Source organism: Mugil cephalus, chromosome 13, assembly GCF_022458985.1.
Source record: "Mugil cephalus isolate CIBA_MC_2020 chromosome 13, CIBA_Mcephalus_1.1, whole genome shotgun sequence".
NCBI lineage: Eukaryota > Metazoa > Chordata > Actinopteri > Mugiliformes > Mugilidae > Mugil > Mugil cephalus.
Genome location: NC_061782.1, coordinates 16,022,046 through 16,038,634, shown reverse-complemented (window position 1 = coordinate 16,038,634; position 16,589 = coordinate 16,022,046). Strand labels below are relative to the sequence as shown.

At 41.7% G+C, this 16,589-nt stretch overlaps 1 protein-coding gene across 1 annotated transcript in view; it reads right to left on the bottom strand.

The window, feature by feature from the left end:
* sorcs3b (sortilin related VPS10 domain containing receptor 3b) overlaps positions 1 to 14,162 on the bottom strand; it is a 44,873-nt gene extending 30,711 nt beyond the window's left edge. The window contains exon 1 of the mRNA XM_047603313.1: positions 12,983 to 14,162. Within this exon, the coding sequence (XP_047459269.1) occupies positions 12,983 to 13,663 (681 nt within the window). The 5' untranslated portion in view covers positions 13,664 to 14,162. The remainder of the gene's footprint in view (positions 1 to 12,982) is intronic.
* Positions 14,163 to 16,589: the final 2,427 nt, after the last annotated feature.

Sequence of the window (16,589 nt, the reverse complement as noted above, 5' to 3'; positions counted from 1 at the left end):
ATGGTTTTAGTCATTTTAGGTACTTTTTGGATAAGTTTGTTTTAGCGTTTTTTGACAGTATAGTAACAGGATGTGACACAATGGCGACTACCAGTTGCCATGCCAACCGAAAAATTTAAAATTAGTACAGTGCATAATCCAGCATTGATGGAGGCAGAGCAGAGCGTAGTATTAATTAAATGAAAACGTGAGTCAGGTCATCGATATCGTGGCTCCGCATGGGTTCAGGAGCCAAATCTGCCCAATAATACTGATCCACAGACACCCTAATGCATCCTGGGCCATTATCAGGCACCAAATGCTGGCATATCATTGTGAGAATGGCAAGCTGAGACTGCATTGTTCCCCTCACTACATTGATTCACCGACTGTTTGTGCAGATGCAATCCTGAGGACACAAAAATAAAACCTGTTTCATTTGTTGTTAAGCTCATTACTTTCTCAACTTCATTAAGAGAAGCAAGGCTGAAGCCGAGGGCAAGAAAGAGTCATTTGAGTAATTTGACAAACAATGTTCCTTCTTTAAGTCAACAATCTAATTAATGTACTACATCTGAGTGCGGTCCAGGTGTGTTGTAGGCTATCACTTTTAATTTTGATCTCTTGAGCTGTGAGGGGAGATCACCGCGCAAGTACAAGGAAAATAGACATTGTGTGTCTTCCAATGAGTTGAAGCACTGAGAAAAACATGCTCAAAATCAAGCACTGGTGGGGAAACTTATGCGTTTATCAAAAGGAAGTCAATGCTTGAGTGTCACAGCATGTCAAAAATAACAGTCGTAAATTGATATTGCTTTTTTCCCCCCTCTTCCTTGTAGGATTAAAGATTAATGTATTCATGCATCCATTAGAAATTATCTGATGCAAACACCTGCAGAGAAAAGAAATACAGTATTGGTTGCAAATTTGCATAAATTTCTTTAAGGCTTGACAGCAGCTAGGGCAAAATCAAGATGCACTGCAAGTGGGTGGAGGGAAGACAAACACAACATCCTGATTGTGGCTCTGTGAGGACGTCTCCAAAGTAGAGCACTTAGTAGAGACACAAATGTCTTTTAAGAGAAATGGCGCGGTCGAAGGTAGGCCTTACTCTGTCCTCATCTTATCTGTGGACCAAATTGATTGTTTGTACTTTAGTGGGTGAAAACATACTCTTGGGGATGCTGCTTTCATCAAGTAAACCCCGGCGAAATGTCCCTTGTGCATTAGTCTGCTCTCTGTATGTTTGCTTATCCACCAAACCCCTGAGTTTTGGTCATATAACCCTGATGCTTCAAGCTTGAGAGGTTTCACCAATCAATTCAGTCCATTATGGGAGGGGGAAGTGGGGGGGATTAATGAAATGGGCTGAATATAAAAGGGTTTCACTTCAAATACAGCTCTATTGTGAGAAGATTTTGTGGCCATGTTCTGCCTTTTTCCTTCTAACAACAATACACAATAAACCGAACTGTTCTCCATTAGTGGGATAAAAGACTATGATGTCTGCTTCATCTATATATATAATATATATAGGGGTAGAAAGTCAGTGAAATATGTTTAATGGAGTGGGTATGGAATTATAAACTGGTCCACATTTTCTCCTCCTGTGTTTTCCTGTCGCCGTGCCCCAAAAGTCTGCAGCCTGCACTTAAAAGGTTGAAAAGGATGGCATTCAAGGGTAAATCTGATGGCAATTTAAGAAGTCATTTAAATGTTTTGATACATTTGACAAAGTTTTAGTCACATCAAGTGCAATCTAAAATTAATTTGATGCATTGTAAGCAGCGTAGAGAGCCAGAAATACGGCATTAGCATTTTTCCTCTTGCAGGTTTTTCTCCTTCCATCGCTCAAATGCAGAGTTCAGAGGTTGAGGATACAGCTGCGCGCCAACATTTACGCCTGTCGGTGTGTTATCCAGCTACTCATTAAGCCGTGGACTAGAATAAAAATTGGAAATTTACCAGGGTGAAATAAGATAATATGAAACCTAATATTAAACGAACAGATTCCTTGATAAGTTTGAACGCTCCTTTTTTTTTTTTTCCTTTTTCTTTTTGGAGAACTTTGTGCTGTCTAATGCCATTTAGACACTTCTTCCAGTCTTTTCTGTTCCTTCGTAGTTTTGGCTTGTAATGGCTCAGCTTCTGCCTGGGGGGGCCTGAGCTGGAGCCAAAGGCGGTACTGAGTCCAAATTGAGATTTTGGAAGAGAGAAGCCCTTCACCTAAAATGACCCCCTACACTGCCAAAAGTGCTACGAGACTCCAACCGTCAGCTAAATGCGTCCCACGTATCCTAGTTTTGTCTCTCTTATTTTGCATTTTTCATCACGCAAACCCTCAAAGACAGAACACTCACTGGGGTTTGGTTATCATCATTTTTTAAGTTTTTAATTTACAATATAATTACATTTAGTTCTGTTTTGCCATTTACATTTTGAGGGAAATATAAATGCTGCAAGGATTGAGTTTACTCCAGCATATAGTGCTACATCCCTCTGAACTGAAGAGAGGCGGACGGTCGGAGAGTAGCTGTTGGTTTTCTGCTACGGTGGGACTACGTCCCGTGTGTTTCGTGGTAATTTGTGCTACTTCTTGTACCATTTGGGTGGTTTCTGCTGACAAAACGTTGTGGATGCAGTCCATCAAATCTGACCCCAATCGTCCTCAGTTATTATGACCGGGAATGGACTGCGTTCAGCGGGTTTGACAATAGACAGCAAAAAAAACAAATGTCATTTCAGGTCATTAGAATGAGGTTGAAAGAGTTTGTGATAAAAGCCTTGTAAAACCGTAGCTCTGTCAATGTAAGAGATAACAGTTTGTGTTTAATAAATTTTTGTTTTTGGTTTGGATGAGTTCGGTTTATAATACAATACAATACACTTTGGGACTGAGATACTTTAAAATGTCTGTAAATCTCATGTCTGTGCATAACTGGACTATAGATTAGACTGTATATTATTTTCTGTGATTCTTACTACCTCATTGTTATTCTTACTCTATTTTTAAGATTATTTTATTTTATTTTGACTCTTATTCTTATGTCAATGTTCACATATGTTCTTTCTCATCTTGGGACTCTTGGACAAAACAATTTCCCTGTGGGGGTCAATAAAGTGATCTTGAATCTTGAATCTTGAGAAGGAACAATCAAGCATTGTTTTGTATTCAGGTTGAAGATCAAAACAGCCATGAGGGGACAAATCCTCCCCACCAGAGAGAAACCCTCAAAATGTTTATTAATGATTTTTACCATAAAAAGTCTTCGCTCCTGGCGTGGAAATCTGGCAACCGCTGTTCAAGATCAGAGAGAGAGAGGAATCAGGGGTTGCGTCCTGAAGTCCCATTATGTTGTCAGGTTGAGGCGATAAAACATTTTGCGTGAGAAGTTCAGCCTGCGTGTTCAGTGTCAACATTTTAAGACTCTGTGATATATTAACTAATACTTTCTCGTCCTTAATTAATGTATTTTATTTTATTTCAAAACACTTTATTTGTCCCCTGGGAGGCAATTAAAAGCAACCAAGTGCGCATAATGCGCTGTGCACGCAGTTCATTCGCACATTAAAGTGAAGAAATCTCATTATGGGTTTTTTTGTGTGTCTCTTTTTTTTTTTTTTTTTAAAAAAAAAGGCTGCAAATGTTCTGAAACAAAATTACACGGTTGATAATGTGGCTGACACTGGGTCAGTATTGGCTGTCATGCTATCACGTTGGCCTCATCTGATCACAGATTAAACCTGTTTGATGCCCTTTAACCAGAATGTTGTATGAAATGATATTACCAGATAATTGTCTGTTTGCTTTAGTGTTTCTTATCTTACTTGTTGAATACGAATTCTGATTTATTTGTGTTAAATCTGGACATAGCCCAGACATCCACATTCATGTACTAGCTCTAAGTACCTGTGTGGACACAGGCGGGGGGCGTGCTCCACATTTGGAGGTGGTCTTATTCAAAAGCAAACTAACTAAAGAAAAAAACACAACCACTGTCATGAATAATTTCCAGAATACATAACAGCATCATGAGTGTTGTTTGTTAATTAGCAATGAAAACATTCTGAAGAATTTTCTATTAACTAACTAAATAAATAAACCTAAACGCAGCCAAAAACTAAACCGTGCATAATTTTGTCCGAAGAAACCTATCAGCATGTGGTTGCTTAACAGGGAGCTTGGGCTGATTTGTGCGAAGTTGTCTCTTTTAGTAGAGAATTGCAGTGCAGTGTGTGATTACACAGGCCAAGACGGATAAATAATCAAATATATGATCCAAATAATGTCTTGACGGATACTTTAAACCATTAGAGAGATTCTACAGCTCATTATGTGACAGAATTCGTAGGGACGCACGCACAGTAAACAGCACCGTACAATGTTCTGACACGACAGCAGTGATCTATCAGAGACAGCTGCTGTTTGCACAATATTCCACGGCAACCGAAATGATGCCTGCGTTTATTTGCACACAGAAAAAAATAAACTGTGATCAGATCTCCACCGGTGGCCCGAGATGCATGTTAATGAGGCATGTTAATACCAGGTCTTAACGGCGCTGTAAAGATTTGACGGCCACTTTTCAAACTGATTCATTTTGGAGACACTCCGGCTGCAGAGGTGCCATTTGCAGTTTTGGTGAGCGCGAACACCTCCGTATCAAAAACAGACATGTGTGACAGTCGACAACGGCTCAAGCAAATGCAGCGCCTAATATGATGACATTTCAATTACCTCTGTGTGGAAAATTGTGCCACTGAATGAAACAGAAGCACAGAAATGAATGGGAATATCAAAACGCGGCCATTTGTACATTCTGAACGGGATTATTACAGCACAACTACCAGAGTGTGTCAAGCAGAAAAATCACAGCGTGAAATCAGGAGACTATCTACTTCTGCTTCGGAGGATGTGTGAAATTGTAACTGTAAGTCAAGCTAGGATATGATTAGGTTTTGTTCTATCTTTCACAACGACGCACTGAGCTCCAACACACAATCATTAACTCGTGTAAATGATGTGTAAGTTCTGTCAAGTTTTACAATCTGCAAAGATTTCATCACAATTTCTGATCCGCGTTTATTTCGTCAAAGACAAAGCCGGGTGTCTTTTTTAAAGGGTTATTTTCCAGCGCCGCCACAGAGCGAATATTCTGTTTAGTAAATGTGTCATTCTGTGTTTGGAAGTTTTCCATCATCGCCATTGATTGCACAGCACGTGCCGTGCTTTCAGTTGGGTCTTTTGTATCTCGCCGGATAGGAAAAAAAATCATTTTCCCCCTGCAACTAATATATTTGTGTCACTGTAAACTGCCAAGTCAAACCATTGTTTAAGCTGACTTCCACCTGAGCAATCCCAGTCATCTTTAAATATGATAGCGGCAGCTGTGTTGCCTCAGGCAATATGCTTCAAGGCCTCAGCACACGATTTTACCAAAGCAGTGTTACTTCGTTTGCCTGATATTAGGAGTGATGAAACTAAACACAATATTAGCCGTGACCTTTAGGTGTAAACAGGTTGTGTTAACTCAGCCTCAATGATGATTAATAAAGTTGTCTCCCTATTTGAATTTCAATTGTGTGATTTTCCCAATCAAAAGATGCATAAATTTGTTTTCGTAACCTAATCACAGCTACGTATAGCATTCGTCTACCTCTCTGCGACAGTCATTAAACTAATTAATCACATGCAAACCTGTCAAATGTGATTCTGCGCCCGCTTTGTCTGTTTGATTAAAATTGAAACAAAACAGGTGTGTGTATGTGTGCGTTAAACAGAGCGAGATGGATGGAGACGCGGAGAAATAAGAGGAATAGAGCAACGACACTGCTCTTGCGCACACAGCTGACGGCAGCCCTTTATTTTGCTGTTTAAAATGCACTTTGTGAGGCAAAACTAAATTCTAAGTGCTGAGGAAGTGAGGAGAGGATATGTTGATGTGATGCATTACGGTCCCCGAGCACAAATGATTCATGAAAGAAAGGGCACACATGCATGTCATTTGAGGAGTAAAAACTGGGATTTCACTGAATTATTACTACAGAGAGAGTGGAACTTGTGTCCCGCGTGCCATAAAATTAAATGAAGGCAAATGGAAAATAACAATGTGAAATGCTGCCTTTTTTCCTCAAATGCCCTGAAGAATATATATTTTTTGTTTCCGAGATAAGTAGTGATCTGTTTTTAACGCTGTGAGGCCGAGCTCCTGGTGCAGCCGGAGGAGGCTGAGGCTAAACCAGGCTTGGTGCTGAGAAATATCCTAATTCATGTAGGACAATGTATGAGATGCACGCGGTGACACTTCAGCAGTCAACCTGATGATAAATTCACTCTATGTAAACAACTGCAGTGGCCGCGCAATATTGTTGTGCTGTTATTACTGCGACGCTGTTGCTGTGGGGCGGCTGCGGTTCAGCGGGCAGAGTGGGATGTACAGAAACAAGAGGGGTCAGCGGTTCCATCCCTGGTGCATGGACCAAACACTGTAGTGTCCTTGAGCATGACACTGTGTGTGCTTCTGCGAAAGAACAGCTAGATGTGTCTTGACAGTGAAGGAGTTTGAGTAACAGTAGGTAGAAAAGTGCTGTTTGACTATTTACCAAACACAATGACCGTAGCGTTAATGCTAGCTAATGTTTGTCACAATAAACTGATGAATTACTATTAATGGTAGTCAAGCAGCCATGTGATTTTACTCCCATCCAAGGTGAGTAGGGATGTAACGATGCATCGAGAGAAAGTGAAAAAGCAATACAAATGTGCAACGGTTCAAATCAGCGGAGATGAAAAATGAATCGCGATGCGCTGAGCAGAGGGTTTAATCTGTCCGAAATCATTCACTCATTCCCTATGTAGGCCTGCACTCTCATTGCACTATATAGTGAGATCAATCCCAACAGTTTTCTGACGTTACGCGTATCATCGTTAGACGCTCAGTTAATGATGTCACCGTTGTCGTCTCTTTACGTGTCAGACTGACGCGGTTCCTCTGGTTTTCTTATTATAATTAAAAAAAAAACAAACAAATATGTGTGATGTTCACAAAATAAAAAATAAAATTATGTTTTAAAAAAAAGTTTCACTAACGGCAGCGCTGCTAGAGACTCAATGCATGATGGGATATCCACCACCTGTTGAGTGACCATCGGATGGTCACTACTATTCTCAATGCTTTATGGGAGATTTTCAGTGCCCTGTGTATTTGATTACTAGGTTTCAGACACCACCGCAAAAATGGCGTATAAATTTTGGGCACAGCCCTGGTTTTCAGGAACAAACTAGGAACACATGCAAGTAATTTGTGTATTTGAAGACATTTTGTTTATTTGTATTGCACAGTTTACGCTCAGGGAATTCAGAGAATCAAAGGGAAATAAGGGATTCTCTTTCATTTGTTAAAGAGAAAATATCATTTGTATTTTTTATATATCTAAAAATATTTGTTTTTTATGCATTCGTTGTATATTTTGTGTTTTTGTTACATCCTACCTCAGAAATGTGTTTTTTGTCTGAGAAATAAGTAAAGAAATATTTTTCAGTCATATTTTGTCTGCAAGGTCTTCCTGTTAAAAAAAAATAAAAAAAATCAGTAACTGATCCAAATGACTGACCAGTAACAATTCGGCCGTTTGCAAAGTTGGTTTGGACTTTGTGAGCGCCCATTAATTTAGTATCATACTTGATTGAAAGACCTAACAGTTCACTGGTCTCATATATCTTCAGCCTCGATGTGCAGCACACAGTGTGTGTGTGTGTGTGTGTGTGTGTGTGTGTGTGTGTGTATGTGTGTGTGTGTGTGTGTGTGTGTGTGTGTGTGTGTGTGCGTGTGCGTGTGTGTGTGATGACAGGAGGAGAGGATCAATTAGTCCACTAATTAGAATGAATGGTGTGAAATAAGACATACAACAAAGTTAAACACACAATCCAGACAACGGAATATGTACAGTAAGTTAATACACTTAATACACATAATATTACTTCTTATATTGTATTATCATTAGAAAATTAGCGGTTTAAACAAATCTGTTGCTTCAATGTATGTTGACCATTTTTATCTCATTCCTTTAGCTCCCAAACAGACTCTAAAAGATGAATATAACAACACGATTAAAAGTGGTAAGTAGGCTCACTTTGATTTCTTATAAGTACGACAAGTACAAGGCTTTAGCGATTCAATCGTTCCCACTTGTACGATGATATCGGTGCACAAAAGCACAATGAAATGACATTGCTTCAAGCCAACAGGGGAAAAAAATAAAATGAAGAAGACAGGAGGGGGCCATCATCCACAGGGCAACACTCCCGCTGAGGAGCTGGCCCCCTAGATTAATGAGGGTCGCTGGCAAGAGTGGGAGGGAGTGGAACACGCTGCTCAAGACGCTGACAAAGAAAAGAAGTTCAATCCACCGAGATTCTACATCTATCATAAAGACGGTCTCTAAAGACTCTTTCTTCCTGAAAGACCCTCTCACCAGCTGTGCACCGAGCATCGCAATCTCCACGCACTGATAATAATAATTAATATTGTATTGATCCTAGATGGGGAAATTACTTTCTGCAATTGACCCATCCATTAGCACAGTGTGCACTCAGAGCAGCAGTGGGCTGTAGTAGGTGCTTGCTCAAGGCACCTCAGCCATGACCCTTTGGTCCCAAAGGTTCCTTTCTAACCACTAGTCCTCAGCTCAGCTCTGCCAATACCTGCAGAACTCCACCATGTGCATAAGCAACATAGCTTATTCCATGTTTGCTGGGGTGAAGTGTTGCCAGTTTCACTGCGCAAGCAACAGCGCCATGAGAGTGACCCTCAGTGTTATGATCCAGAGTCAGGAGCCTGGTCACACATCAGACTTCAGCTGTTAGCTGCATGCATACACGCTCATGAGCAGCCCAGAAGTGTTGAAACCACAGCTAACGCGACAGCAGCAGTCACAAGTGTGCCGAATTAATGCAGACGGGGCAAAGCGGGTGCCCACTCATGATGTGGCCAGTGGCTACTGCTCAGCTTCCCTCCTCTTACGCAGCACACAGTCTCTATCAGCATCTTACAATCACATCAGTGAGCAGCACACCCCTAAAGGCTTGTGACGGGCTGGATTAATGAAGAGGCGTGTGGCGGTGACACCCCAAGGGACAAGGGAAAGTCAGAGGACAAAAACAGCTGGTAGAGGAAAATATATCTTTCTAATGGCCACAACTTTAAAATCTATATTTAGTAAAAAAAAAAAAAAGAAATCTTTAAGGGCCAGTCTTTTGATTTCACTTAATAAGTCGTCATCCATCTTCAGTTATCTTCCTGCCAAGAAGATTGTAGGCTGCAGAAAACACTCTGATTTTACTATACTGTTCAAGAAAATAATTAAAAAAAAAAACTATTATAGGGATTCAAGTAAACATTACTAAGGCCTAACAAAGAAAGAAACATCTAAACTCGTGTTATGGATCCATGGCCCACGAGTCAATCCCCAGTGACCCTTTTGGATTTCTGGGATGGGAGGTTCAAAAACATACATATACTGTACTTACAATTTACCACCATACGTGCCGCTAGAGAGACCAAAACAACAATCTTTAAGACTGCGACTTTAACTGACCACCGGCTGAATAAGAAATTCAAAATAAGAAGAAGATATCAAAACAGTGCTTTCAACATATTCCAATAAAAAGCGTGCAATAGCAGAGAGGTAAGCTGTGCTCAAATGTGGGAACAAGACCTTCTTTTGATTTTCATCAAACGTAGTACGGCTCAGAATCCCTTTAGATAGCACGTAGAGGATGATAAAAAGTGGATGAATGAAAAGGCTTTTAAAGGTCAAATATCAGCTTGTTTGATTGAGCAACATGGGAGTTTTTTTTTTTTTTTTATTAGAGGGATTGTAGCCCCAAACCACAAAAAAATGTACTTTTTTGTGCAGGATATGAAAGAAGAATGTGAGAAATTATCAAAAAAAAAAAAAAAAAAGAAAAAGAAAAACACGTTGAAACTTTCCCCTTTGTTGTACATGAACACCTCCACATTGGCAGCATTCTAACGCACTTTTCATCATCTTGTAACAGCCCCAAATTCTGGTCAAAACACCTCTGTGGATTGGGAACCCATTCCATTTGATTTTATGGATCAAGGAGTTTCTGTGCAACCAGCTCTGGCATGTTAAATGGAATGTCTGTCTGTCTAATGAACCGGTCTTAAACACAGGTGTCCCCCAGGGCCGTGCCATTTCCTCTATTTTATTGTCTATTTATACCGATGAGATTATGTGCAACAATAACGGCCTCATTCTGATTAAGCATGCTGGCAACGCAGCCCAGGAGGCCTGTCTGATTCCCAGTCAGTCGCGGCAAAAAAAAGAAAAAAAGAGGGGAAAAAAAGACAATGTTACAGATCTGACAGATTGGTTTGACTCAATACCTCAGAAGAAATAAAAAAAAAAGAAAGAAAAAAAAAGAAAAAGAGATTTTACTTCACGGCCAAGAAGAACAGCTGGCCTCATCAAAGTCTGGCCCCTCCTAGAGCAAGATTCTAATGGCAAAGCCGATGAGGAAGACCAGACCCTTATTCTCGTGGTATTTACACCAACGTACAGCGTCGTTTCTGCAGCAGGATCTCTGGGGACATGAAGTCAATAAGGATGCTCATTACTGTCCTCAGCTTTAACACAGAGCCCTAGTTTGGTCAAATGTCTGCAAGGAGGCTGCAAAAATGGTCAATCAGGAGCCTACAATCATTTGGCTGCCAATAGCTCCCTGATCACCAGCTGGCTTGCACACTAAGACTTTTGCCTTCAAGGGGGTGAAAAGAGGGGAGAGAGGTTGTGCGTCCCTTGAGTGTAGGATGTGCTGCAACGGCTGTTTAAAAAGATTACCAACATCACCACTTCAAAGCTGGAACGTCCATGTGAGGCAAAGGACGGAAATATTGATTTGCCATACAGGACATCCCCGGTCAAGTATATTTATTAGTTTATTTTCTGTGTTGCGCACATTTATGGCCAGGTGATTATAAATCACGAACCTCTGTATTGCAATCCCCATTCACATTCAGGACAGATTTAAGGAGCAAAAACATGCACAGCGAATCAATACTACATGTAGTTAAGGAGCATGAATCTGAAAGGGAATTTGTGCAGTATATGTTTTATGCCCACAGTCAAGTCCAATCAATGTTATCTCTCTTAAAGTCAGACAGCTACGACTCCGGGCTTTGATGTCTCAGACAATCACAGAAATCGAATAACAGTTGGGAGACTGATTTGTGGACAGATTCGAGGATTTATGTGATGAAATTCTTTATCAAATCTGAACTCTGAGAATCTCCCGCTGGCACTTTCACCATCACCTTCAACATCTTTCTCATTTTTTCTCCCAGCGGCTTTCTGCACGTGGTCAGATCACAGGCAACGTCTTGAAGTGAATATTTGATGGATCCAGCCAAGACCACAGGAATGAAGTAATTTTCCGTCAAATGTCCCTTTAAGATTGGATTTATTATCAGTCATTTACACGTAATATAGCCGGAGCTCTAACATCGAGTCATAAAATGCCATCAATTTAGGCTCTGCAGTTTCGGGCGTACTTTTGGGAACACGGGCAGACTGTATAAATCTCAAATGTTGACTAGCCGCAGTGACAAGCCCATCAGTGATGATCCAGAAAACCGTCCTGCAGTACAAAAGGACGTCGCTGGTGAAAACATCTCAACGACAACAACCAACAACACATTTCACGTGGCAATCACAAAAAAAAAAATAGATTTCATTAGGTATATTTCCATATGTCTCCTCATAATCCATCGACGTGGCTGAAGTCTGTGATGCCTTTAGTATTATGACATACACCACAATGGAAAATGTATTTTAAAAAAAGCAATTACATTTCTGGATAACGCATGAATATTTTTCTAGGACATCTTTAAATGTGGTCCCAGATTAATGTTCCTGCCACGCACCCTTTCATCCAGCAAACTGAGGTGATCCAAATTACCTGAAGTAAAAATGCAGAACAGCTAATTTCTTTTGTACAAAGCTGTTTTCAGATCTTTGTGGCTGATAAATGCTGATGCTTGCAAACATTTTATTCATACTGCATATGTAAAGTGAGAGATGAAAATCGCCACGAGATAAAATCTTTGTTTTTGCAATGGTAAAATGGTGTGTAGCCACAACGTGTGCATGCGCATGCAGCCCTGGGCATGTGTGTGTCTCTCTCTGTGAGGGGGTGTATGTGTGTGGTGTGTGTGATCTGGATGGCTGCTGCAATGTCTTGTCATCCATTTAAGTTGAGCACATTCCATCAGCCTTCTTTAAGGTGTGAACCTTGCAATACTAGATTCACTCGGGCAACTGAGCAACTATCAACTAAGTGCGAGTCAAATGTCAGTGACAAAAGCATGATTAATTTTTCAAAAAGGTCAGACAGTGTCTCATCAGCTCACATTACAGACCAAGTTGGACACAGTCTCTTTTAATTGAAGCTAGTACACCTTCCTGAGAGGCATTACTTGATTATTTCATAAATAATTAATGTGTTGTGATTGCTGCCAAGCTGCCTGCGCCTTCCCATAGCTCTGTGTCACATCAAATCCACCTGAGGGGTTAACTGTTCGTTTAAAGTTCAGGTGAAAAACACTTTGTTGAAACAAATGATTCTACCCTAGTGTGAAAAAGAGCGAGAGAATCCTGCCAAGTGCACAGTATCCATCAGGCGGCAAAAAGACGCGCAATGCGCATACACTCCAATCCCTAAAGCTGTAAAGCACAAACAACATAATATTAAAAGACCGAGTGCGTTGTTCAGTTCAAGACTATGTTAGACCGTAATATTGTAATGTTTGGAAGAAATATACCCTCGCGCGCAATGGAACAGCCGTGCGTAAAAATGTCTCGACATTTGCATTTAAGGCAGAGAGACACGCTTGGAATATTATTTTGTGTGGGGGGAACGTGGTGTTCGCTTAAACCTTAATGATGTGATGAAGTGTGTTTTAGTAAAACTGAAACTCACACTGCTGTTGTGACCGGACCAGTGCACCATTGCCTGGTTGTGTGCCGAGTCTCCCGACAAAGCAAAAGTCGAAGTGTCCAGGTGGGGCTCATTTTGCCTCGGGTTCGAGCCTCTGGCTTCCTCCCCGCTGCGCCGGTACTCGGCTCTCGAGTTGGAAACACCTTGGACAGTCTCCACAAACCTCTCTATAAAATGCGCTTCTCCGCTTATACTCCTATCCACGTTTTCGGTAGATGTGACATCCACACTCCTCTTTGCCTTCTTTCTGCTGACAGAAAACGCACTATCTAACATCGGTTTCTCTGTAGATCGGGCTTGGTTATCTTCTAAAATGTTTCCGTACTTTTTACCAGCGATTTTCAAACCGCTGTGTGAATTCGGCTTGATGGCGACCGGTGGCTCCTCTCCACTCGTTTCATTCCCCACTTGCTGGCCAATCTCCCCGTCCGCTTCCGTTTCTAAAGCGCGTAAAACTTTGGTGCTATTGTCGACTTCAAGTGAGACTTTGATCTCCGCTGATTTTCTGGTCACACGTGCCTCCAGTGGCGTTACCTCCAGGCGATTAAATCTGTCTGATTTTCTAGGCAAACTTATTTCCGCTTGAGACACAAACTTCGGGTGAAAAGGGTAGAGCAACACGAAAGCCACGAGAGATAAACTCCAAAACGACCAAAGTCCCATTGTGTCCTTCTCGTCTAACAGTCGGCAAGTGGGGGAGAAATATATGCTAAGGCAGAGCTGTTCAACTTCTAAATTATTCAAGGGATCATATTTACGAGCAAGAAGCCGTTCAGCAGACCCGCTCACGTCCAGGAATTTGTCAAAGTGAGCGACCAGTTGGGGAGGCGCTGCGCATCAGGCAAACGCACCGACGGAGACTGACTGCAGGAACGGTTAGAGCTTATTGTTCACGAGGACGTTTGGGAAAAAAGAAAAAAAAAACGTTTCTTACAACGACCAAAGGAACCGAAAAAAATCTGAAATGAGGCTATTCCACGACGTTATTGTTTGTGTTCCACGGACGAGATTTTATTCAGTAACATCACATGCTGTTTATGTAATCCCATAAAAGTTATTCAAAACGGCACTTGATTGAGCCAGAGCCTTTGACAGCAAAAGTAATTTGTGATCTGCACAGCAGTGTTCAGTCTGTGGCAACATTTCTGCCTCTGAAACGACAATGGGGGGAAAATATCATTTGCTTGCATCAATCAACAGCGGATTCACCTGTCAACTGTGCACGGCCGCGCGCATGTGTAGCTGTATGGGGACACGCAGCTGAACCTGATAAAGACACAGATTTACGACAGATAGCTGTTTAATATGCAGCGCTGCAAAGATGTAGGAGTTTCTGCCTGTATTTCCGGTGACAGCGTAAAAGTTTTTTTCTTTTTTTTTTAATTAGGCCACTAACACAATGTGCCTCAGGCCTGCTACTACACAACAGCCCAGGAAACAACACCTGCTTTGAAGTCATACCATTTGTTCGGCATCGGTCTTCGTGACTTGTGGCAACAAGCTTCCAACTGCTCTCGTTTAATCTTGCCACCTTCACACTTTGCATTGTTCATTCATTTTTACAGTTCACATTTGAAAAAATCGAGCCTCCTCGAAATCAATACGCCATTTGAAACGTATTAGTTTCAATTAGTGGAGCCAAATGACTCCTGAAAGGCAATTCCTACTTCCTGCTGACAGAGCTCTCTGCCAGTTGTTGCTGAAAATGTACATCAGCTTAAAAAAAAAAAAAAAAAACTTATTTAAAAAAAAAAATTGTGATACCTCATAATAAGGACATACAGGAGATATATTTGCATCAGCTGCCCAGGGGAGAACTGTGAGAATTTCCATCTTCTTCAAAAACGACAAACACAACACAAAATCAGGACAAAGAATGCAACTATATGTCACTGCATATATCCTGAGATAAAGTGAGAAAAATTGCTACTTCCTGTCAAGGTTAAACCAATCCAGCACCTGAAGATACTCAAAGATTACAACTGCATAAACATGTCAAGTGTTCTTCACAGTTAGTTATGAAACAAACTCTAAAAGCCAGCTGTCCTGCCTTATCGCATTTGATGCCGAACGCGATATTTGATACAATACAGCTTGTTACTGTACTGCGCCGCAAGTCTCGGCGGCAGAATCACACATCTGCTCAGCTGTAAAACCTAGTGCAGTGGGGGGATCAGAAAACTCACGGACCTTGAAAAGTGCACGGCAAGAACAGCCACAGAACAATCCACTGGAAGGGACTGACATTGACGTGAGTTCACTGCTGAGGACAGCAACTTCTGATCTCGCTCACATTCACGCGCGGCGCAGTTGAAACAGCAACCAGAGGAGCCAGCCGGCAGTGCCACCCTCCTCGGGGGGCTCGCGTCTTGGCCTCTGCTTTTTGGCACGGCTGTACAAACAAATTGAGATTCATACAAGTGAGGGCTCTGGGCAGCAGGTGCTACTGTTGCAACTCCACCGCGCGCCAGACAGCTAACTCCCACCGCAAGCCATTCCCACCAGAACGCCTCTGCGATGAGGGGGTAATTGGACTGATCACACTCTGTTTACCCATTATGCTGGTAAAATGAAGTGGGTTGCTCCCAAACACGCTGTGACAACCCGGGGAGGAAGGAGGAGCCTCCTCCATCAATGACACATCTTTTAATCTGTACTAACCTTGGGCCCGGGAACATTGTACGGATTTGTTGTTTGCATCTTTGTGTGTGTGTGTGTGTGTGAGAGAGAGAGAGAGTGAGTGAGAGACAGAGGAAGAAAGAATGTTAGAGGGAAGTATTTATGGTTTTATGAAGAAATATGTGAGGGAAGAGTTTTAATATGTGTGTGTGTGTGTGTGTGGCTGCCCCACATCTTGGGTGTGCTTAAACTATGACAAGGAATATTGCATATCATCCTGGGTGGAGAACATTTCAGATTCTGCATAAATCTGAGCTACAGTGAAAGAGAATAAGGGAAAAAAGAGAGATGAGAGGACAAGACTGAAATCTGTGTACATCGGTGTGGCTCATTCAATTTCATATGCTCTCCTCCCCAGAGTAGATCATTAGCAAGATTATCAGATGTAATCATCTCATTTCTGTTGGCGCACAACTCACACAGTCACTGCAAACGGCGTCGTGCTCTCTCCACTTTCTAGCGAAGACAGGGAGCGAACTCTAAAGCTTTCAGGACAAAATCCCATTTGTGCATCTGCTGTCTGCATCCCAGGCTTGTTAGTTCCAACACTTCAGTGATCCCGGCGGAGCGGACGCACAGGCACTAGCAGGAACCATAATGGCCATCACCCAGACAGCTCACACTCGCATGCAGGAGATGAACAGCAAGGTGCACTCCCCATTCGGCTATACCCATGCCATTAACAAGAGAAAGTTTCTTTTATTGCGGATGGCAAAACACTTATTTTGTACCTCCTTCATCGTCGAGATGAAAGAAAAGCATTTTAAAATCACAGTGGGAGGAGCAGTTTAGGACAGTTTGCCACCGCAATAAACTGGCCTTGTCACTGAAAATACAACCACCCTCATCGGCGAACCACTGTATTACTATTATCCGTCTGATGTTTTCGCTTCCTGTACATGACGAGCGC